The sequence below is a fragment of the Dasypus novemcinctus genome, chromosome 16 (genome assembly GCF_030445035.2).
Source record: "Dasypus novemcinctus isolate mDasNov1 chromosome 16, mDasNov1.1.hap2, whole genome shotgun sequence".
Taxonomy (NCBI): domain Eukaryota; kingdom Metazoa; phylum Chordata; class Mammalia; order Cingulata; family Dasypodidae; genus Dasypus; species Dasypus novemcinctus.
The window spans coordinates 27,556,894-27,579,753 of record NC_080688.1 but is presented as its reverse complement, the minus strand read 5'-3'; the positions used below and the strand labels follow the sequence as shown (position 1 = coordinate 27,579,753).

Sequence of the window (22,860 nt, the reverse complement as noted above, 5' to 3'; positions counted from 1 at the left end):
AGCCCTGGGAGGCGCCGCCCGCGCCGCCGAGCGCAGGGAGCCGGCCGCCGAGCGCGGGTGGGGGCTGCGGGCGGGCCGCGGCGCTCACGCCCTCTAGCGGGGCCGCGGGGCCGGTGACGTGGGCTCCCGGAGCCGGCCTCGGGCCCCGCCAGTCAGTCGGGAAGAGAGCAGAGCGCGGAGTCCGCGCAGCCTCGGCCACTCGGCGCGGCGGGGCCGGGAAGGGGCGCCGCGGACCGGCGGGGACGGGGACGTGCAGCCACGGCCACGGCCGCCCCGGCAGCCCCGGCCCGGGCAGGGCCAGGAGAGGAGCGGCGACGCGGCGGCTGGCCCTGCAGGAAGCGTTCGGCCCCGCGGGCGCGTCCTCCCCTCTCTCCCAGCGGCGTCGGGCGCGCAGTGGCGCCAGGGACAGGGGGACACGCGGACCGCGCTCCGCTCGGCCGGGAGCCGCTGGAGTTCCGGACTTCTGCAACTGTTTGCGTCGCTTGGGGCTTTGGGTTTTGCCTGTGGACCCTTGGCTTCCCGCTGCCTGAAAACCCCAAGTCCCCGGTCCCCTCCGCCTGCCACCCGTCCGTGGCCGGCCTGGCGCGATCGGCACCATGAAGCAAGCTGGAACTTGCCTGGCGACTTTGGCCGGACTTCTCCTAACTGCGGGAGCCCAGACGTTCTCAGGTGAGCGCGCCCGCCGGCCCGCCTCGGGGACTGCGGCCGGAGAGGGCGCCCGGGCCGCGCCCACGGGGGAGAGCTGGGGGAGGGGGGCGGGAGGTCCCGCCGGAGGGGCGCGCTGGGCCGGCCCTGCGCCCCGGGGGAGCCGACGCCGGAGCCGGGCGAAGAGCAGCAGCCGGAGGGGCCGGCGGGGCCGGGCGCTCGGGCCAGCCCTGCCAACTTGCGGGAGCGGCGCTCCCCACGCACGGACCCTCCCGGGCGCCCGCCGCTGCTTGGCCTGCGCTCGCCCTGGGGGTGGCGCGGTCACCTACCGAGTCCCTGGCCGCCGCCCAAAAGAAACCACGCAAAACTTTGCCTCAACTTTGGAGCCGCCGCCCGCAGGGCCGGGGTGTGGGCGCTGCGCTCTCCCCGCAGCTCCCGCACAGGGCCCGGCCAGGGAAGCCGGGGGCCGGGCTGCGACCGACTTGGCAGCGGTGGCGGGTCAACCCTGCTCTGCCCCCGATCTCCCCGGCTCGTCTCCCTTCTCCCCACCCCCTGTCCCCGGCCTGTCCTGGCAGCCGCGGGGCTGGCGGCTCGGGGAAGCCAGGCGGGCACTTCGCCCTCGGTCCTCATTTGCGGGCCACACTGCCTCGGGGGAGGGGGCTCGCCTCCGTGGGGTCTCCCTTTCCCCACCTCGGCCCCCAGCGGGGCTGCGCTGCTCGGAAGCAACTTGTTAACCCAGCCCGGCTGCCGGCGGCTTTCTGGTGGGAAGGCAGGGACCGGCCGTGTCTGTGTGCGCGCGCGCCACTGTGTGCACGCGCGCGCGTGTACGCGGGGCATTCGCAACCCAGAGGAGCCCCTCGTAGCAGGATCCGGGGAGCGGAGCCCGAGCGGGTGTGGAGCTGAGCCCGACCCCGTGTTCCCGGAGCTCCGCCTCCGGGATTGCCACCGGGACCTGGAGGACGCACGTGGATGGATGGCCCACGCTGACACTTTCACACTTACTTTTTCGCGTGTGTTAGTTTCGTGAACTACCGTCCACTTACACTGGAGTTTAGTTTGGCCCTAAACTAGGCTGTAAATTTGATTTCTGTTTATTTGGGAGGAATGACTAAAAAAAAATTTTTTTTTAAATTGATGAATGGAACTTTCATTAATGGTAAAGAGCATATTTTAACCATGGAAGACGTTCAAGCCCCTGGCCCTTGGAAACAGATTTGAGTTTCTTGGACCATTGGCAACTGGTATTTTAGGTACACAGGTCCCAGAAAGTTGAGCCTTGCTGTTGCTGAGCTGCAGGATCCTTGACCACAGTTGGCCTCAGAGATGGAGTTGAACTTGTAGTTGGGCTGATTGCTCTGTGCTTTGAAACTCAGCCTGTCAACTCAATAGAGAAGTCCCCTTTCCCTAAGCTTCATATGTCCTTAACTGTCTGGTAATTGAACATGCTCCAGAGGATTTAATAAAATGATACACTGTTATATGGTATAAAATTGATGCAGATTTGGCCTGCAGTTCGTATTAGTGAGTTATGTGGTAGTACTTTTCAGTTTTAGAGACTTGTAGCTTATTAGTACTGGAAACCAAGAATGCGAGCCTCCGTGATCGTTTCCTCTTTATTAAGATCCCTACCTCGCTGCCTGTATTTGTTTAAAGTTAAGCTTTGTCAGATATCATTGGATGGATTTTAAAATTGTGTGCATGGGGATGGAAACAACTGTTTATATAGCTTATTTAAATGAATGGTCCTCATCTTTGAGAAGGATTTCAGCCTAGGTGAACTGTTTCCTGATTAAGACTAAATTAAATCACCAGTCAAACCAAAATAGACGTTTAGTAAAATGTAGCCAGACTTTTCTTTTGGAGGAAATATATTTCTCTGTTTGTTTGAGTCATCATAGCCAATAATTAGAATGTGTTTTCTTTTCTTTGGAAAGCTAGAATTATCCTGGTGTATTCCTGGGATATGAAGAATCATATCAGAGACACTGTTTAGAAATGCTGACATTTTGAAAATAATTAAAGTTGGCACATTTTGGGTGGGAAAGGATCAGTTCTGTTTTTCCCATCTACTTTGCATTTTAGATAGTCCAGGTGCTTCGGAAGAGTCACTTATTTTGTATGTTGGGAAAGTCAGTTCTTATTCTCTGAGAGACATTGACACTTCATTTCTTTTTATAGTTCTTCTGGAAATTCAAATAATTGGCTGCTTTTCACCTGGCATGGGAATAAATTTTAGAGATAGAGGAAATAGATTGTAAGATCCTTGAGGGAAAAACCATTTTTTAAATCCCTTGGTCCCCCGTGAAAACACAACATGGAGTCTTATACCTAATAGGCACTCGCTACTTACTGAATAAATTACTAATAGGAATCCCAATCATTTGCAAACATTCAAACCTTGTGTGTGAATTGACTGACGTAAAGGGAGGGAGAGGAGCAATTGTTAAAAGTTAGTCTTAGCTTGCACTTTCCCTTCATTTAAAGTAAATGTTTTCCATAAGGATTCTCTTTAGGCCCTCCGATGGACTGAATCACGAGGGTTTATATAATCAGTGTTGGTTGTTTTCGGTGTATAACTCAGATTTATACACAAGGCACTCTGCAGTTCCTTTTGCTGCACTCTCATGTCCTCTTTCAGAATGGGTTTGGAATGGATAACATTGTATTGAATAACTTCTGGAGGTGGACTAACCATAATTGGGATGCCGGACATTGAAAATAGTGTACTCAATTTATTGCAAGAGAAAGGAAAAGAATTAGGATTTTGACCCGTGAAGACTTAATTTGCTATATACAGTCCATTTGGAAAATGACTGTTCTCTTATATTAGGCCAGATAGGAGAGGTTCATGTTCCATCTTCTAGGCTTTAGTATTCCTTAAAAATAACTTTCTAAAAAGGCATATTAGTAAGTGGTGAGGAAGAAAGTTAAATCCTTTTATTTTGGCTTGAAATTCTCTTTTCCAAGCAAGAAGCCAAGGAGTTGGCAGGTTATTCCTCTTTGGCCCAATTTCTTAAAGGCCATGTTGTAATATATATTATACACTGAAGTGTTTAGTTTTACATTAAGTAATGGCACTGATGTGTTAAGTTTTGTTTAGCAAGGTTTGGTTTGCTGAGAAAGAAATACAAACAGACTTGATCCTTTGTTTTGGCTTTAGGATTTCAGTATATATTGCGCCTTAATATAACCTTGTGAATTCAGATAAATTTCCTTTTTGAAAAAGACTCTTTCATAAGGACATTGGTAGGGGAATCGCTGAAATCTGAACATCTGTAGTTTAGTAGATAGTATTGAACGAATTTTAATCTTAGTTTTGATTATTGTGCTCTGGTTATGTAAGAAGCTAACATTAGCAAAAGCCCGGTGAATTCTTTGTGCTATTTTTTTAAGTCTAAAATTTTTCAAAAATAAAGAAAAGTTTTAAGGTACTTTTTTATAGAAAGTGGGGATAGATTGATTTAGCAGTTTGACTTTTTTTTTTCTTTTTCAGGTAATCATAGTTGTATTACATTTTTGTGGTGCTTAAACTAGATTGGTAATTGCTGTGATGAAAACTCTTCAAATTTAAATCAGTGAGCATGAAAGAAACCACTAGCCTTTCCTTGTTTTGTTTATGTAAAGAAGTATTGATGAAGTGTAATCAATTGTTCTGATCAAGAAAATATAGGTTTTAGTCTCATGTTTTCAAAGGGTTATTTTATAGGTTTTCAGAAAAGAATTTACTAATATACAGTGATATATTTATCATAACGAGTAATTCCAAATGAATTTTTCTTAATGAGCAATTTAAATTAATTGCTAATTGATCTAAATTGATGAAACATAGCCTTCAGATTTGATTAAATTTGGTTTTAGAATTTAAGTACTTCTGTAACAATTCTTTAAAAGTTGATGACTTTACATTTTTCATACTTCCATGACCACTGTAGTATATTGTAGGAATTGATAGGATGGCTGTATATCTATTTTGGTAGAGGAACTATGTTTTGGATTAAGTATTGCTTCCTTCCAGTTTTGGTTTTAGATTTCATTGTGTGTTCTAGATTGAACATATATTATATAAATAACCAAAGCTATCCTTTTCTATTTTTACTGAGTTATATGTTTTTTCAACAGTGGAATATTTTATTAAAAGCAGTGTCCACCATGATTTAAACTTTAATCTATTGCTTCCTCATCTTTGAAAACCTACTTTCCCACAAACTTTCTTACAGTTGTACATCTCAGTGTATTATCTTTATGAACACATGTTAATAGGCTTACTTTGTAAGTAAGGGAAGTTTTAATTATTCCTCTTTTTCAAACTCGTCAGGGAAAACTTTTCAAAGGGCCCCAAGTCATATCAGCTTTCCATTATAAGAGGATACAGTTTCTTGGGTTCCTAAAAAACTGCAGTGGTTTTCAGTTTAGTCATCAGAAAGCCCGAGTTTACACTTGTAGCTTCAAAAAAAAGAACAAAACAAAAAACAAACAAACAAAACCCAGCAGAGAAAAATCAGTAGGGCTGGCACTGGGTGAGGAGAAGGATAGATTTGGCCGTTAAATTTGGAGTCTGTCTGTCCCCCTCCCCATCACTGGTGTGGCAATGGCCAGGGCATAATTAAAGGGGCTGGGAATGTGTGGGGATAGAATACGAGAATAAAACCGGGATGAGGAGAGAAGCGTTGCGTGCTCCAGGCGTGGTGTCACGACAAGTTTCGGCGATCTTAGCAGGGCAGGGCTGGGATCCTTACCCGCTCTCTGTGAGGTTGAGGGAGGAAGAGGGGCAGGCAAAGAAGCCGAATAGCCCTGGTCCTCAAGGCACCTGTGCAGTTAGAACCCCTGGTCCCACGCAGCCGGGGCCCGGGTCTGTGAGCAGGTGCGGGAGGCACGCGCTCTTTAAACCCACGATCTCGAAGCCCAGTGGCATGGGCTCCCCGGGAGTGGCCTCATGAGCGCTGGTTTCCAGTTCTGAACCCTGTAAAATTCTGATGGAGAAGACTTGGGGAGGGTGTGCTGTGGCGTCCCCACGGGGCCCTGGGGTACACGGGTTTGTGGTCACCCTTTGAGAGACGTTGTGCTAAAAGAGTAGCTCTGGAAGGATTGTCCTGGGAACAGCAGCAGCAGCATTTGGGACCTTGTGAGGAACCCTACTGAATCAGAAACTCTGGGGTGGGCCCCGTGATCTCATTGTAGCAAGCCCCCCAGATGACCCTGACGCGCCCCGAGCTGCTGTGACAGCACGGGCTCCCTTGAGGGGCGTCGAAAGAGAACGAGGGCCACAGCTAGAGCGCGTGTCCTTTCCCTTCCCGTTGTCTCGATGGGCGCTGCGGGGATCGTGCCTCGCTGGTGAGGCTCTGGGGTGACGCTCAATCTGTAGGGTGAAATCCCAGGTTTCAAATAACCGTCCTGTCTAGGGGGAAGACACGGGATCCAGCCAGCTGTAAAACTAAAATGAAAAGCGTTTTCTAGACTTTTACTTACCACAGTGCAAAGTTTTAATTAAATTCTGCAGTACTGATTAGCCATTGGAAATTTGTCTGGGTTGATCCTGTGTCTAGAAGACATTTGTTGCCTCATTGTAATACGGGTGTAGCCCAATGTGCTTTTTAAAATAATGCCTTTAATTCAAATACATGTTGAGCACTCTCTTTGTAGGGCCCTTTTAGTCGGCTGGTGATGGATAAAGACAAGCAATACTTAGTTACCATACTTTTGAAAGTGGCCCATCTATGAACATTTTCAAAATCTACTAAAATGGAAAGAAACTGGGACTTTCTTAGGAGAGGATGGAAAAGTAATGTACAGAAGTTTGGAAATTATAATGTGGAAATGGACAATTTTGCCCCTGGAAATAAACTCAATTTCCAAATCGAAAATAAAAATGGTTTTCATGGTACATCTCTTTAAAGTACGGACCATACACATCCTAAAATACAGCCTAGGTTTTCTGCTATCCACCAAAGAAAACATTGCAGCTCTGTCATCACCCTAGATCCGTAAAAGTGAATGTGATGTCACATAGCAGATTTATGTAGACAACGTGATGACCAGACTTTTAGAGAAAGGGTGGAAAACTGCTTTTCTCCAGGCAGACCAGCCTCCTGCTTCAAGCTTCCGCTGCTGATCACTAGGTGTAGCTGCTTCCCCAAGCCCACCTGCCTGAGCCGGAAGCCCAGGCCGAAGCCGGCGCTCCCTGGACTCATTCTCTCGCAGCTCCAGGGAGGTGCAATATTTAGTCTGCCTTCATCTGCTTGCACGTGCGTCTCTGAGGATCCATACATTCAACTCTTCCTGTAAAATGAAATTCTTAAATGGAAGTTATATTTCCAGTAGTTGTAAGTTAGCTCGTTGGACCTAAAGACAACTTTTGACATGTCTGTGTTAACCTTACCAATTTTTTTTTCATTTGGCTCTCTGTTTTCTTGCTGGTAGTCTACATATAGCAGGGGAAGGGGAAGAAGTAGTATATATTTGCCAGCTAAGTGAGAATTCACGGTAACCTTTGGGGCATTCTCAGTCAGGCCTTGGAGTAGACCAGAAAAGGAAATGGAGCAGAAGATGAATGATTTAAATACTTGGGCCTGCACCAGGGAAGAGAAGAGTTTACTTCTATAGCCTTGTTTGTTCTCGGGATATAATTCAAGAAGTCACTAAAATTTGTGTGGTAAGCCTGAGTCTGTTTTTTCCTGCTTCAAACTCCAAAGACAGATAAGTCATTAAAAACTTGGTATATGAAACAAATGTCGGGCTCTGGTTTGGAATCAAGGGAAGGGTGATGGCATGTAATTGGTAGCTGTGTCCCTTAGAATCGCAGCTCAGGAGCAGGAAAATGGCCTCACCGTCTGCAAGTGGAACGGGAGTAGAGAAGCCGCAGACTTGTCTAAACTGATTAGGTTTTAGAATCTCCCTTGGAGGAAAAAGGCACTGTTTAACAGAATGATTTATTTCAAAATGCAACAGCCTAACCTAAGCAGAGGCAAAGCATTTACATTTTATGGGCTGCAAAGTATAAAAGCTTATAGAGCATCCCTTTGTTTTCAGGTGGGTGAAAACTCATTTTAATCTCTCCTCACTGTTCAGTATGTGGAAAGCAGATTTATTGCATACAGTGTAAACAGTATGTTTTTAGTTCGGGTTGCAGAGGAAGTTAAAGGAGTTGGCCCCATTGCTTCGCCCTTGTTTCCAAGTGTGAGAGCAGAATGGGTTCACAGGTGGGGAGCCTTCTGAGGAGCCGGAAGGAATCCGACTGCCTCCTTTTCACAGTTCTTTTTCAATGGATCCTGTTTGACCTCTCTTCTCAGTTTGAGTAGCTTGACGCACTTTATATCAAGTTATAACTACATGCTTGAAATGGACTCGTTGTCTCAGATTCTGTCTAGATACACACTTATAAAGTGGTCTAAAGCATTTCTTTTAAAAGAAATATTGGCAGCGTACAACATCGAATGACTCAACAGTGTCTAACAGCATGCAGTAGACACTCAATGAAAACTTGTTTATTGATTGAATATGTGATTGAATGAAGTACCCTTGGAGGAAAAAAATCAAATTATTGGACTTTCTGCTTTTTTATTTTTTTCCCTCCTATTGAGCTCGACGTTTTTGAGCATTTGGAATAGCCAAAAGGACCAGGTTTTGGGATTGGTGCTTTGGTACCATTAGCAGTATAGGCCTGTAAAGAGTCAATTGCTAAAGCTAATGGATGAATTGCCTTGTGACAAATTAAATATGAAAAAGTAGGCCTGTAATTTTGTTGGGTGTATTAAAAATTTATAAATCAGCTATTGCTATAAAGTAGAATTTTTATATAATATCGATCACCATAAAATGAAATTCACTATGCAGATTTATCATGACTCCATTCTAGGGGAATTTGATTTGGTCGTAGACATAAAGAACCAGGGCATCACAAGCATGGCAGGGAAAGTATATATCAGCTCTATTACTTTTTATTTTAGATATAGAAAGAAACAAACGCTACCTACCCAGAGCTCAAACTGTATCATGTTTACTTCGGGCTCATCATTGTTAAGAGCTGCCACACTCTCGCTCCCTTTGCCTTCAATCTGTTATATTTCCAAAGGATAAAACTTACTAAAAAGAGGCTCCTTTGACAACATCATCCTAAACCAAGTTCTCTACTTCCTTGACTTTTGCAGTCTAGACAACTGAGTGTGGCTTAAAATTTCTGCCTTGAGCCAGGACATCATTATCAGTTGGCATCCTGTTATATGTAGGTTTTATGCTTTTCTCCTTATTCAGTTAGTGCCCAGGGGTGTGGCTTCTTAGAGCGGCCCCCCTTCTTCTGATGCTGCTTGGTGGGCGGGGACACAATGATGAAGCTTGTAGAAAGAAGCCCAGGAGGGATGGGCAGGGGACGCCGTGAAGCGAGTATAGTGGGTGTGGCTCCAGGGTGTAGACCTGGAGATTTGGGACACAGACTCGGTGGAGGGTGCTGGGGTGGTGATGTCAGCCTCGATGTTCTTTTCTGGGAAAATACTTTGTAGGATTAGCATAAAGACTAATAAGAGAGCTGGGTGCTGTGTGGTTGGGAGGCCTCTCGAGATGACAGGCTGTGTCTGTTTAATCATGAGGATAAGGGATCTCACCTGTCCCCCAGCTTCTGCATATATTGTAGTTTTAACCAGATGAACTCGCTCTTTGTTAGAAATGGGGGGATATGGAAAAAATATACCAAATGTACACTATAGACTATACTTAGTGGTAATCATCTGATGATATTATCTCATAATGTTTAACAAATGTAGTATGTTGGTGGAGGGGTGTTGTATGGGAATTCCACACATGTGCATGATTGTTTTGTAAATTCACAACCTCTCTAATAAAAAAAATATATATATATATATATATATATATATAAAAGGGCTGAATACTGTAGGTTTCATATGGGTCAAGCTAATATATCTTTCTGGGTGGAGGGCTCTGAGGGTTTTGGGGCTAGGAGGCAGTAGAAGTGACACATGATTACATACACATATGTGTTCTAAACATATGGCCAATACTATACTTCAAAAGAAAGGAAACCCCTGAAATTAGCAAATAATTGGCACCATGAAAATCCAGTACAACTGAGCATGGCAGAGGACAGTGTTGAACACCTGCATTGGAGTCTCCTGTGATACTTGTTAAAAATGTTGATTTCTGGCGCCTACAGACCTCCCACGTCAGAATCTCTGGAGTGGGGCTACAGACCCCAGCAAACAGGCACTTTAGATGGATTTTATGCTCATTAATGTTGAGGAATTACTGATAGCAGAGTAGAAATGACCAAGAGACCCTGCCCTTGTGGAGAATTTATCAAATCTTCTCTGACTAGTGTTAAGAAAGCATCTGAGGATTATTAAATGAGCATTTACATACCAAGCTGTAATTGACTGGAAAGTGTTCTCTTTTATGAATTAGAGACTTTCTGGGGTCAGAAGAGAAAGTGAATTGTGAACAAGACATTTTGTAGAATATTAGCTGCTTTGTATCCATATTCCAACTTGGGCACCTCTCATCAGTCTTGAATTTGTAGGATATCGTGAAAGAACAAGGATAGAATAATGAGGACAAAGATGGTCTTAGAACTTTAAATTTGCAGAATGGAGCTGCATTTTGAGATGACCCATTCAGTGAAGATCCTGAGACAATATGAAGTGGAAAGTGTTTGGGGAAGATTGTTTATCGGCACATATTCCTTTATCTCGTGTTCACTGAAACATATGCACACTGTGGAATAATTGGCCTTACAGGCCCCATAAGCAAAAGCTTGGCAGTTTGATTACAGTAGTTCCTAAAAGGCCTACAGACCTCAAAATGGGCATGCTGGTCTCGTAAAGCCTTGAAATTTCCACCAGGTCATTTTTACCAAGACAGAAAGGTGCTGTTGAAATGTAGTCTCTGGGAGACTCTCATTAAGTCTGTATTAAATCTGCCGTCCCTAACTAGCTGTCACTTGGATGAGTTGACATCAGGAGACCTCACATTTCTCACTTGCATAATGAAGACATTCAAATCAAGGATCTATAAGGGCTCCGATCACGTAAAGAGTATGAAGATTGTCATCTACTCTTACCTGACTTCAAATTAACTAGGCAGATATCACGGCGTAAGAGAATGGGACCTGGATCAATGGGTGATTTATAAAGAGGTGCGTGACAGCGGGGTGTTGAAGGGGCGTCTGAAGGATTTCACAGGCTTCACACGTTTGCCGTAGGCTGCTAAGATGCACCCAAGAGATGCTCATGCTGTTTCTTCGTCTCTGAGAATGCAGGTCCCATTCACAGGTGGCCACCAAAGACGAAGGCCTTTTGTTTTCCAGTTCCATACTGGCGGTTGAGATAAGCCTTGTTTCAGGTGCCTTTAATTGATATTAATAAGTACTAATCCACTTTTTGAGCATTAAGTATGCGCTAAGCTCTGTGATGAAAGCATGTGATATCCTCAAACTTATTGTTGTCCCACAGCTAATAAAAACTCGTCTGAGAGAATCAATGGAGGCTCTGGGTGGTAAAGCTGACCACATGCCTCACAAAACAAGATCCTCTGAGATGAGAGTCCTGCACTGTACGAGCCCCCCTCCCCATACACACACGTGTAGGGTTGCCTTTCGCTGATTCACACTTTGATTTGATGCCATTCACCTGCACTGAGGTGTGTTCTAAGAAAAAGCCTTTTCACATGTAGTGCTGCATCTGTTAAAAAGATGTAAAGGTCATGTTTTATTACGTGATGGAGAATCTTTATCATGGCCTTCCAGGGAGATTTTCTTTCTGGGTATGAGTTCCAGGGAAAGCTGTGATTCTCCTGTGCAGTTATTGATTTATTTTTCCTCCTGTTCACAGTGTATCGTATAACCGGGCAACTTTTCCTCTTTATGATGGGTGTTAGAAGACCCGATTCAGAAGTGTGTTCTGGAGCAGTTAGAACTTCTTTGATAGAAAAGAAAACCTCAGGCCAAACTGTCCTACATCAAACTGGGAATTTGCTGGCATTGGGGACTGAGAAGGCTGGGGTGGACATGGCTTGCCTGGCCATCAGGACTCTGTTTTCGCCTCTAGCACCAGTCCTCCTCTGTACCATATTTCTAAGGAGTTCTGGCTCAGTCCCTCCAGATCCAAGCCCAGGGGAAGGGGCGTTCCTGTCCCCAACAGTACAAACCACTTCTGCAGTTGGGCTGAATGAGTGACCTGGGGTCACCTGCTTAGCCCCTGGACTGGGGTGTGGTCAGCTCACTAGAACCACATGGACTAAGAGTGTGGAAATGGAGGTTCCCCAAGGAAAAGGGGATTCTGGTCCCAGGTGAAGAGAGTGGATACTGGCCGGGTGAAAAGCAACAAAATGCTCAGAGTGGCAGTCTGTGCCAAAGCACCTCCTTTCTGGTTCCTTCTCCAGGTTCAGTTCTTATTCTCCTCTTTACTTGTCTTGCCTTGTTCTAATTTATCTTGCTGTATTTTACATATCATTATAAATGCATTAAATCTTTTTGGAACTGGGTGGTGGTGGCAGTGGGGTATAAATAAATATAAGTTCCAAATCTTCACATTTGAGTCAGTATTTCAAATGCAACTTTTGGCTCTGCAGCCCTTTATTCTCCTTCCTGATGACACCATGAAACATTTTCTTAGCTCACTAAAGATGAGGAACCCAGGAGTGGGAAGACAGTAAGGACATCCATATAACTTAGTTGAGTAGGTCTCAAAAAATTTTTAAAGCACCAAAATTTTCTGATTAAGCAAAATTTTACATAGGAAGACAGACATAAAAATCTTTCAGTTAAAAAAAAATTTACTTAGATTAAGAAAAAAGTCTCTAATTTGGGAAAAAAGTATATTGGTTAGCTACTGCTGTATAACAAATAACCCTAAAACTTACTGGTTTAAAACAACAATCATTTATTACTTTTCATGTTCCGTAAGGGGGTCTCCTGATTTAACCTGGGTTTGGCATAGTTTATGCAAATGTCCTTACTCAGCTGATCTTGGCTGGGATCTGTTGGTGTTTTGGGTTGGTTGGCTACAGTATGATCTAGGATGGCCTCTGCTGGCACAGCAGAGCTCTCCTCGATGTGGTTGTTCATTCTCCACCAGGCAGACTTTTGAAAGAGAAAGCAATACTGTGCCAGGGCCCCTCTGCTTTCTCTTGGGAATGGTACACAGTCACTTCCACCATATTTTTCTGGAAGGGTGGTTCAGAAGTTCAGCCTAGAATCAGGAAATAGACCTCACTGCTTGAGGGGTAAGGATCCAAGTTCCATTTGTAAAAGGTGTGGATACAAGGAGAAGGAGAGAGTCGGGGCCATCTCGCCATCATTTTCCCACGCAGGGGTGTGGCTGGACCAAGTATGGACCACCCAAGATGTCTCACTTTGCCCAGCACTGTTTGAAAATCACTGGCTGAGTGAAGAAAAGGAGTTTGGGGTGAAAACGTCTACACTCAAGGGCCACCTCTCGAACTTCCTGCTATCTGAGGAAATGGTTTATCTCTCAGTGAACTTAGTTTCTTATATGCAAATGGGGTTACTTGGTGGCATTCTGATCTTAGGTTTGCTTTCAAGATCAACTATGATAAGGTACTGCAAGAAACTCTTCAAACTGTTTTCTTCTAGGGCCTGGTATAGAACAGCTGCCGTTATTGTCGTTAGGCACATCTGACCTATGGAAAAACCTGGAGCCATTGCTTTGCATATTTCCTTTGGGGTTACGGTTTTACCCCTGGCCCCAGTTTTCTTTGATTTGTAATCCTGATTCATGAACTTGCTGCTATTTCCTCAAGTTTCTGAGAGGAAGGGAAATGGAAATATGAAAAGTGTGCCCCCGAGGTACTAGGTACTGTGCCTTATTTTATTAACTCCCCAAGCATCCCTATCATGGGAAATTGGTGGCAATGTCATTTTAAGGTTTATGGAGCTCAGATCCCGCCTCATTCAAGAATGTCATGCAGCCAATTGGGGCAGTCATTTTGGGATCCTAAAATTGCCCTTTCCCCCTGTGCCTTTTGGGATGGAAGCCTGGGCTCGTGTCCCTGTTTGCTGGACCCCAGGCACATGTCCTGATTACCAAGTGTGGCTTAAGTTCTTGGTCCAATTTCTCTCTCTCTCTTCTTTTTTTGAGATACCGGGGGTGGGGGCCAGGAACTGAAACCAGGACCTCGTATGGGCGAAGCCTATGCCACATCGGCCTCCCTGAGTTGGGTTTTTTTAATTTGTTTTGCTTGTTTTTATTTTTCTTTTTCTCAGGAGGCACCAGGAACCAAACCTGGACCTCCCATGTGGGAGGCAGGCACTCAACTGCTGGAGCCACCTCCGCTCCCCTTTCTAATTTTGATATTAAAAATAATTAGAAAGTTTGTGTGGCTCAGAAGTACTATGTCATCACTGCTGTTTTTTAACCCCCTGAAATAGTAAATTAGAAGGAAAAGTACTTAGCTTCTTAGCAAATCAAATGAAATCAATGGATTAGAGATATTATCCATTTTTTACTTTTTCTCCCCTTCCCCCCCCTCCAGTTGTCTGCTCTCTCTGTCCATTCGCTGTGTGTTCTTCTGTGACCGCTTCTATCCTTATCAGTGGCACTGGGAATCTGTGTTTCTTTTTGTTGCATCATCTTGTTGTGTCAGCTCTCTGTGTGTGCAGCGCCATTCCTGGGCAGGCTGCACTTTCTGTCGCACTGGGCTGCTCTCCTTACTGGGTGCACTCCTTGCGCGTGGGGCTCCCCTACGCTGGGGACACCCCTGCGTGTCACGGCACTCCTTGAGTGCATCAGCACTGCTCGTGGGCCAGCTCCACACAGGTCAAGGAAACCCGGGGTTTGAACAGCGGACCTCCCATGTGGTAGGCGGACGCCCTATCCATTGGGCCAAGTCTGCTTCCCTTATCCATATTTTTTGAGGAGCCGACAGAGCAGTGCAGAGTGTCGTCTTCTCCATGGTTTCAGATCCTCTAGATATAATTGTGTCTTTGGAATTTCTTGTGATAAGCATCTGAATATCTGATGAAAGGTATAAAATCCGTCGGAAATCTCTTGCCTTTGTGTGTGTGTGGGCCACTCAGGTCAGCGATGTTTATTTTAAGGTCTTTCCTTGCAGGTGAAGGGGGGCAGGCTTTGGAGGCTGATGTGAATTGCCTTCCTTAGAACAAATTGCATTTGTTTCTGAGGTTTGAGCAAGGCCAAGAGAGCATGTACATCTGTATTTTAAAGATTTCAATTTGTAATTTATAAGTTGAAAGACCCAGTAAGTAGTTCTTTTCCCTGGGCGAAAGAACTGTTTGGTATACAACAGTCTACAATGGTTACTTTATTTGATAGCTCATTTAAATCACTTTTTTTTTTTCCACATCGTTGGGGAGAATTACATCAAAATAAACCATATGTTAACAGACTAAGCAGACGTTGAAAGAATAGTAGCATTTATTCAGAGTGACTTTAGAAAAATTACAGATTCTGACTTTTAAGAAAATCGTTTTTGAAATAATGATCATTGTCAACAGATGCAAACCAATGTGTACATTTGCTTATTCCTGAAAGAGTCCTGTCTAGAGAGAGATAAAGTGAAGTGGTACTGGCGTTGTTAAAGGTGAGAAAGTTTATGGATCAGGGGTTTAGGAGACAGGGTGGGTTCTAGTGTTGGGTTCTGCTCACACATATCTATGTGATTTGGGTCAGGTCTCTTATTTGTGATTCATGTCCCTGAATAGCAAAATAGATATTTTAATAACCACTCTGAGTACCTAAAAAGATTATGAGGAGTCTGATTAAATAATTAAAAATGTTCTTTCTAAACCGAAAGATACTCAAAATCCAATTAAATAATTTTAAAAATTATGTTCTAATCTTTCAAGTACTCAAAACAAGTCAACTGCTTTGCCATTCCACAGCCCCCTTTGCTTTGTTTTTAGAGTTTCACCTTTGAGTTGGGAAGTTGCATAGCTACTCTGTGCTTCTCTTTCTACCCAGTCACCCCTCCTCCTAGGCTGGTTATTAGTTAAAAGTAAAAAACTGCTAACCACCAGGGGTGGTTCTCTGTTTCTTTATAATTGGGAAGTTGTTAAATTTAGATTTCTAAGTTAAAAAAAAAAATCCGTTCACTTTTTTTTTTCCTCCTGGGATGCTTTGTGCATCCGTCCTGTTTGTTCTTTTTTGGCCCACCTCCCCTCCTGCAAGATGGTTCTTTCGTGCCTCAGTGGTACAGGCGGAAACTGAGCCCGGCAGTGAGAAATCATCAGGGATTTCAAGAGCGAGGCATCCTCTTTTCCCAAAATGCCCAGTTACCTGGGACTAAGAATGAAACGAGGTGGGACAAAGTCGCCTGCTCTAAGAAGCGGCTGTGCCATCTGTATGGATAACGTGTTGACGTGCTGAGGGCCTGGGCACAAGCTCGGTGCTGGGTAGTGGCGATCGAAGGATGCCCAAGACCGGCGTTTGCCCTTCAGGAGCTCGCAGAGTTGGGGAGACACACGGGGAAGCTGAGCTTTCTATTTTGAAACAGAAATAGCAAGTGTGGGAATTAAGGAAGGGAGCAGCCCCGCCCCCCTGCTGACCTGGCCTGGGGGCTCGAGGCTGAGGCTGAGCGAGCAGGAAGGAGGCGGCTGGGGCAGGCTCGGAAGGCTTCCGGGGCAGGCTCGGAAGGCTTCCGGAGATGCCCGCGAGCGCGCAGGCGCGGGGCGGACCGCGAGGAGGACCGCTTCCGTGGCGCTGCTCTGTGTTCGGACAGTGGAGTGCCTTAGTGAGGGGCATTTGGAGGGAAGTGATAATCTACATATAGGAGCTGCAGATGGGAAAAGGCCTGAGAAATTGGAGAGAGAAACACGTTTTTAGAGATTTTTTTACAACTAGAAGCTCAGGTGGTTGGTCGCTTGGCATCTTTCCCTTCTGTTTCTGGGCAGTAGATCAATGTTTGTCTTGAACGGATGGCTTTGGGTGGGTTGAGAATTTGTCCAGAAGTTGGGGTTTGGGACAAGGTTCAGAAGCCAAAAACTTGACTTTTAAAAAATTCCCGTGCCTGATATCAAGATCCTAAGCTTTTTCCTTCTTCCCACCTCCATGTTCTCCTTGTATAGGGAGGTTTTAAAAGAAAGTGGTGAACCAGATCAGGTACCCCTAGTCCGCTGGTCCATGAACCTGCTCTTACAGTGGAATTATTAGTGGCCTGTCTCCGTGTCATCTCTATTTCTCCTGTGAAGGATCTTGGACTGGGAGGAGAGTATTGGTTCAAACATAGCGAGTCTGTAGGAGAGGGTTTGGTCACTCCCGCATCGGTGTCTGCAATTCCTGTGTAGAAGTGTCATAATATCAACAACTGTGTGTCATAATATCAACAACTGTTGACAACTAATGCTTATTGAATACAATTTCTAGGCATTGTTTTAAGTGTTTTCTTAAACACGTGCTACTGATTTACTACAACAACCTGAATTCCACCCATTTACAGGTCTGGAAATAAAGACGAAGCAAGGTGACTAAGGTCAGACAGGTCGTAGGGGCAAAGCTCTGTCTTGAACTTGGGTCAGCCTGACACTGGAGCCACTGGCCACTGTAGCGATCAGTTTTCTGTCTGTGTTGGACAGAGTCCAGTTCGCTCTGCAGACAGCCTGAATTTAACCTGTTTCTGTTTCAAGACCTTGGAGCTTTTGGCATGTCTTCCTCTTGATTGGTGAGTGAGGAGGTTAGTTATCGTGGATAGATGAACCGGGTGTAAAGGACAGTGGCCTCTGAAAAACAGGACACGGGGACCGAGGAGAATGCTAATAACTCCCAGGACACTTCATCAGGCTGGTGGTTTGATTTTGGAGATTGACTTTCAAACAGACCCCTTGTGGAGACTACATGGTAACATAACCAGCAAAACTGTCGGGGTCAGGAGCAGACAGAAGGGAGGGGCAATGCCTAATGAGAGCTTGCTCCTGTGAAATGGTTTTCACAAGCCGGAGTTGACACCGATAACTTCTGGCATCAGTGTTCACTCTGGGTTAACTTCTGACTTATTTGTGCGTCCAGTAAAAGAATTTCGAAAAACTGGACATTCCCCTGCACATTAAGTTCACATCTGGACTTTTTCATCATGTGTTTGTACAGCTAGAAGGAGGGAATTTCTGCCTTATGCTAAATATCGACATTTTAAAATAAAACTTCAACAGGAATTCTTCAAACCTGTCCTTCAGAAACAGAATGAAAATACCAAAGGGGCTTATATCCCCTTAAAAAAATAGTGAACAAACTTTTATTTGAGAGAATTTTTTTCTCAAGTTCTTTAACTTTTTCTTTTTCTCCTTGAACTGGTATTTCCATTTTATGTCTCTGTAGAATTTTACCCTATCATAACATGTTTAAACTTGAAAGTCTTTTACTGAATACTAATCATACTTCTCTGCAACAAAAATTTGTTTAAAATTGAAACTTTAATTCCATTTTTAATTTTCAGAGACCATAACACTCCAAGAGCTAAATTGTATCTAGTTGAATTACCACTAATATTGTTGGTACACAATTGAATGAGCATTAAGATTTATTGGAAAGTTATCTCAAAAATCAACTGGACTTATAAAAAATGTTATATGTTTATGTATCTGTGGATAGATACGACTTATTGCTAGCATAAAATGTAATTAAACACTAATTGTATTTCCATTTCTCATTTTTATAAATAGGTGCTAAGAAACTTTGTTCATATGAATAGACAGAGTTAGAAATAGTTTTGTTAGGGGGCTGCCACTTAATTCATTGAATTCTGTCCATGTTACCTGCCCAGATTCACATTGTGGTCTACCATCAAAAATGATTTTTAACGACAGTTTGATTAGGTTCATTCTCAAAGTTGTTGAAAGCAAAGAATTGGAGTCCAGCTTGTCTCTAAAGGATTTGTCCATCATTCATTCATCTTGAGAAGACCAAGAAAACTAATAGGCATTGGCAAGATTTATCATTGAGTATAAACTACACTTGTTGGTTTTTAACTTAAAGGAACCTTGTTTAACCCAGAAATACTTGCAAATGAGTGTGAAAATAAATGCCAATTCAATTTACTTTAATCAATGTGTACTTTAAATATACACATATTTATTATGCATGTTTATGTCTATATGCATATGTATATAGATATACAATGTATACTATGTATAAATAAATATATATAGTCAAACAGAGATTAAGATTTAAGTTAATCAGTGAATGAAAAATATTTATTCTATGATCCATTCAGTAAAGAAGACCATATCAGAGCTGTCAGTCAAATTAGCCTTTCTGTCAAAAAAGATCCAACAGTTTTTAGTTACATATGAGTTAATATGCATTTTAAAGAATATTTTAAAAAATAGTAGAAATAAAAAAGACAGATTACTAAAATCGTATAGTCAAGATTAAAATGGTATAGATTTAATAGGCTTGATTTATATTTTAATTAGTTGTAAACCATGACAAATCTATCTTTTTCTCATTAACTTATAGTAATGCAATGTAATGGACACCTAAAATTATCAGCTATTATAAAATGATGAGTATGATTTAAAAGCATTCTGATTTTCTGGTAAATGTGTATTGACCTCTGGTGATTGAATTTTGGGAATAAATCAATAAAAATCATGTATATACTTTCAGAAATAACTACATTCATTTCTGAAGACATCATTATACAATCCTTCCTGGATATTCAATAAAAAAGATGTAATGTTGCTACCAAGACTTGGACACAGGAGCTGGCATGTTTTTGTTATTAAGAGATAAACATATTAAACATTTTATAAGATGAGAATTGACTAGCATTGGATAGCATAAATGAGTATTCGATATAATAGATTTCCATTATCTTACTATATAATGCACAGTAAATCTAAACTAAATCACATAATATTTTTATTGGCAGTAAATGAATTTGGTAGTTAGTCCTGGAAAACATTGCATTTATATTTCAAAAAATCAATGTTACGAACCTCCACACTTTAGATGTTTAAAGGGCCCTTTCTACTGTCATGTTTGAGTGTGAGTATATATGCTAATAAAAAAGAAATATTACATTTACAAACATTAAAATATTTTGGGGATATAATATTTATCAGTGTCATCTTTCCTTTAGTTTCACCAGTTCTTCCACTTGACAAATGCATTATTTGACCATGTTCAAGCAAAGGAAGGTGCGTGATAATTAAATTATGCTACATATCTGATTTTACATTGTCCCACTAGGGCTAAAGTTTCCATTTCTATACCTTGTTTCATTCTTAAATGAAATAAAGATATCGCTATATGATGGCGAAGAATGAGAAGCCAACGGTGAGTTTCTGGTGTTCGTTTTCTCCTGAAAAAAAGGTTTCCTTGAGAACAATAGCCAATGTTGTTTCTTCCGTGCCTGGAAGATTTTAACATGAGGGCGTGTCTTTCTTTTGTAAGGTGTAAGAAGGTCTGTTGAGAAAGGCAAGGGGGAAAGGCAAACCTACCTGACTCTTGGTTGGAAAATAACTGGTGCATTTTCAGCTCAGTCCCATGTACCTCTGAATTTTGCTGCAGCTGGGAGACTGCTGCTCCGGGAGGTTCACATGGACACTGGAACTAATGGGGCAGGGACCCAAGGATATGGAGTCTGTAGCATTTATTTTTCTAGACAGAGACCCTAACATTTGACGAGTTCTCCTGAGAGGCAGACATGCAGCTGGGAAACTCCGGTTTACGAGGATTTAATTCTAGTCATGCGAAAGACTCTGATTTTGGGGAAATCTTTTCTGTCTCTGCCTCAGCTACACCCTCTGAAATCAAAACAGGTAATTGTGACTTTATTCTAGGAGTTAGGACCTTAGCTCATTCCTAATTATCAAGGTCATTAATAAACACATGAAAACTGCAAAATGGGGCAGATTCCTCATGGGCCCTGAGAGAATCTTGCAAAAAATTATTTTCCCATTACATAATTAGAACTTCTTGACAGTTGACGGTTTCCAATTGAATTCTCGCCTTATTCCAGGAAGCAGAGCTTTCAGGGCACAAAAAACACACAGAGCTGGAGAGATGCTTAATCGGCCTGCACATCAACAAGGCACTTCTATTTAAGATCTCCTCTTCACTTTGTGTGGTCTCTCTGATGTTTTATTATTGGGAAGTGGGGGGAATTATCTCATTACCTGGATCCTGAAACATAGGTTAAGTGGTTTGTTCAGGCCCTAGAGAAGGTGAGAGCTCAGGTTTCCCGGTGGCAGAGCTTTTGTAATGCACTGCTTAGGAAAATAATGAAGCACGAGGTAACAGAGGCTTATCTCTTTTCCTAATATAAAATCAAGTTTCTCCTTCAGCACTAGCATCTACTAGGTAGTTTAGTAATTTTCCTACTCTAGGCTATTTATAATGTGCTGTAAGTCAGACTGAAAAAGAGGGCAAGGTGGTGGGTTTTTTGGTGATCAAGCGGTGGTCCAGGGGCCTGTTATCAGGGTGCTAGATAATCAGAAGCATGTTTTTTCGCTGTAATGTACACACCTAAGGGGTGAAAAGATGATCCATTGGTATGTTTAAGAAAGTGGGAACTTGATCCAAATATGGTCAATTCATCCTAAGGAATTTATCCAAGGAAATAAGTCGAGATATATATATATATATATATATCACCTGAAAGCATATTCATTAAGCATTATTTACAATAGTGGGAAACTAGAAACAACCTGTGTCCAACAACAGAGAATGGATTAAATAGTGGTATATTCATGCAATAAAATGCTAGATGGCCACTGAGAATGATGTCAAAGAAGAATATTAAGATGTGCGATGGTCACAAAAGAGTGATGTGGCCAAAACTAGTACCAAAATCCTCTGTGTAGAATAATGCCAATTTTATTTAAATTATTTAAAATGTATGGAAATACATAGAATACCAACCAAAATATTGGCAGTTTTTTTCCCCCAGATAGTAGATTTATTTTTGTTTTCTTTTAGCTTTTCTTTATTTACCAGATTTTCTTCCCTGTTTTTATATATCCATTTTATGATAAGAGAAAGTTATTTAAAATAGTGTTTCTGTGGATCAGTGGGTCTTTCAGTCAATAAAGAAAGAGATTTGATGATTTTTGTGAGTATGCGCTGAAGAGTGATGATCATGCTCTACTTCTAAATCCTGAACAGTGAAGGAGGGAAAACTTCAGATGACAAATCCATCTCCATTTTGCCTCGCTCTGAATTGTTAAAACACAAAACGTGTAAATGTAGTTGTAAAAGTGCAATGTGATTTTTTAAAACAGATTGTACTCTTAACCGTTTGTCTTTCTAATCCTCATTTGGCTGGCTGTTTCGATGGAATTGTTTCTTTGCTAGAGTGTTAATGGATTGGTTAATTTGTGAGCAACATTCTTAATTGTATTAAATCTCTAAAACCTTATTAAGCATTTGTGCAGAATTAGATCAGAGAGCTTGGGGAAGCAGCATGCCAATTGTCTGAGGGAGGGAGAAAAAAAAAGTGAGTCTGTGTGCTAATTGACCCCCCTCCCCCAATAAAACAACACTGATTGAAAACCCCATGCCAGAATTAAGAAGTATTCTAAAGCACTCACAAATGCTTCTTTGCTGTATGCTTAAACATCATTAAAAAGAGAAAGAGAGAGAGCACCAATTTATTCTTTTTGATTTAGATCGTAGGGCTTACTTTCATTTGGGGGACAAAAATTAACAAAATTTCAAGAGTGCTAGATTTTTAATTCTTGTTCCTTATGCTTATATTTGGACACCAGGCTACAGATATTCTGTGCTTTAGGAAAGAGAAACAATTTCAGAAAGTAAAATTGGACCATGTTTATTTTGAAAACTACAGATTATAGCCTGAAAGTACTGATTTTTAAAAACCCTGGTTGGAAGCTGCTTGTTTTTGACTGTTTACTAATGGCTTTCCCAGTTAGGGAGATGTGTTCAGCACCTGCGTAAGCTCACCATGCATTTGAAAAGTGGGGACAGCGAGCATATGTGAGGAGCAAATCATGCTGACCTCCTGATAATGAACACTCACGTCTAACTGCTTATCAGTACCTATTGGTGTTATATTCCGAAGAATTTAAGGTTATTAATTAACATTATTGAACTAGTAATGGACCAACCATATGTTTAATTTAAAGTTATTTACTCATTATATAATTTATTTTTGCACTTTTGCTGTAAGAGATACTGAATTGCAGTTATGGATGAAAATCGGTTCAAACCCAGATGCAGTCTGAAACTTTACCTGCTTAAGACCTTAATTCTACCTCACGAAGAGCATTTTTCTTGTCCT

General features: G+C 42.6%; 1 protein-coding gene across 4 annotated transcripts in view; it reads left to right on the top strand.

Moving 5' to 3' along the window:
- Positions 1–254: 254 nt before the first annotated feature.
- The window catches only part of PTPRM (protein tyrosine phosphatase receptor type M), an 805,217-nt gene continuing 782,611 nt past the window's right edge, over positions 255–22,860 (top strand). For 3 of the 4 annotated variants that reach the window (XM_058277380.2, XM_058277379.2, XM_058277378.2), the window contains exon 1: positions 317–669. In XM_058277380.2, coding sequence (XP_058133363.1) covers positions 597–669 — 73 coding nt within the window. In that variant the 5' untranslated portion in view covers positions 317–596. Of the gene's footprint in view, positions 670–22,860 lie in introns of all 4 variants that reach the window. The other variant, XM_058277381.2, reaches the window with a different exon arrangement.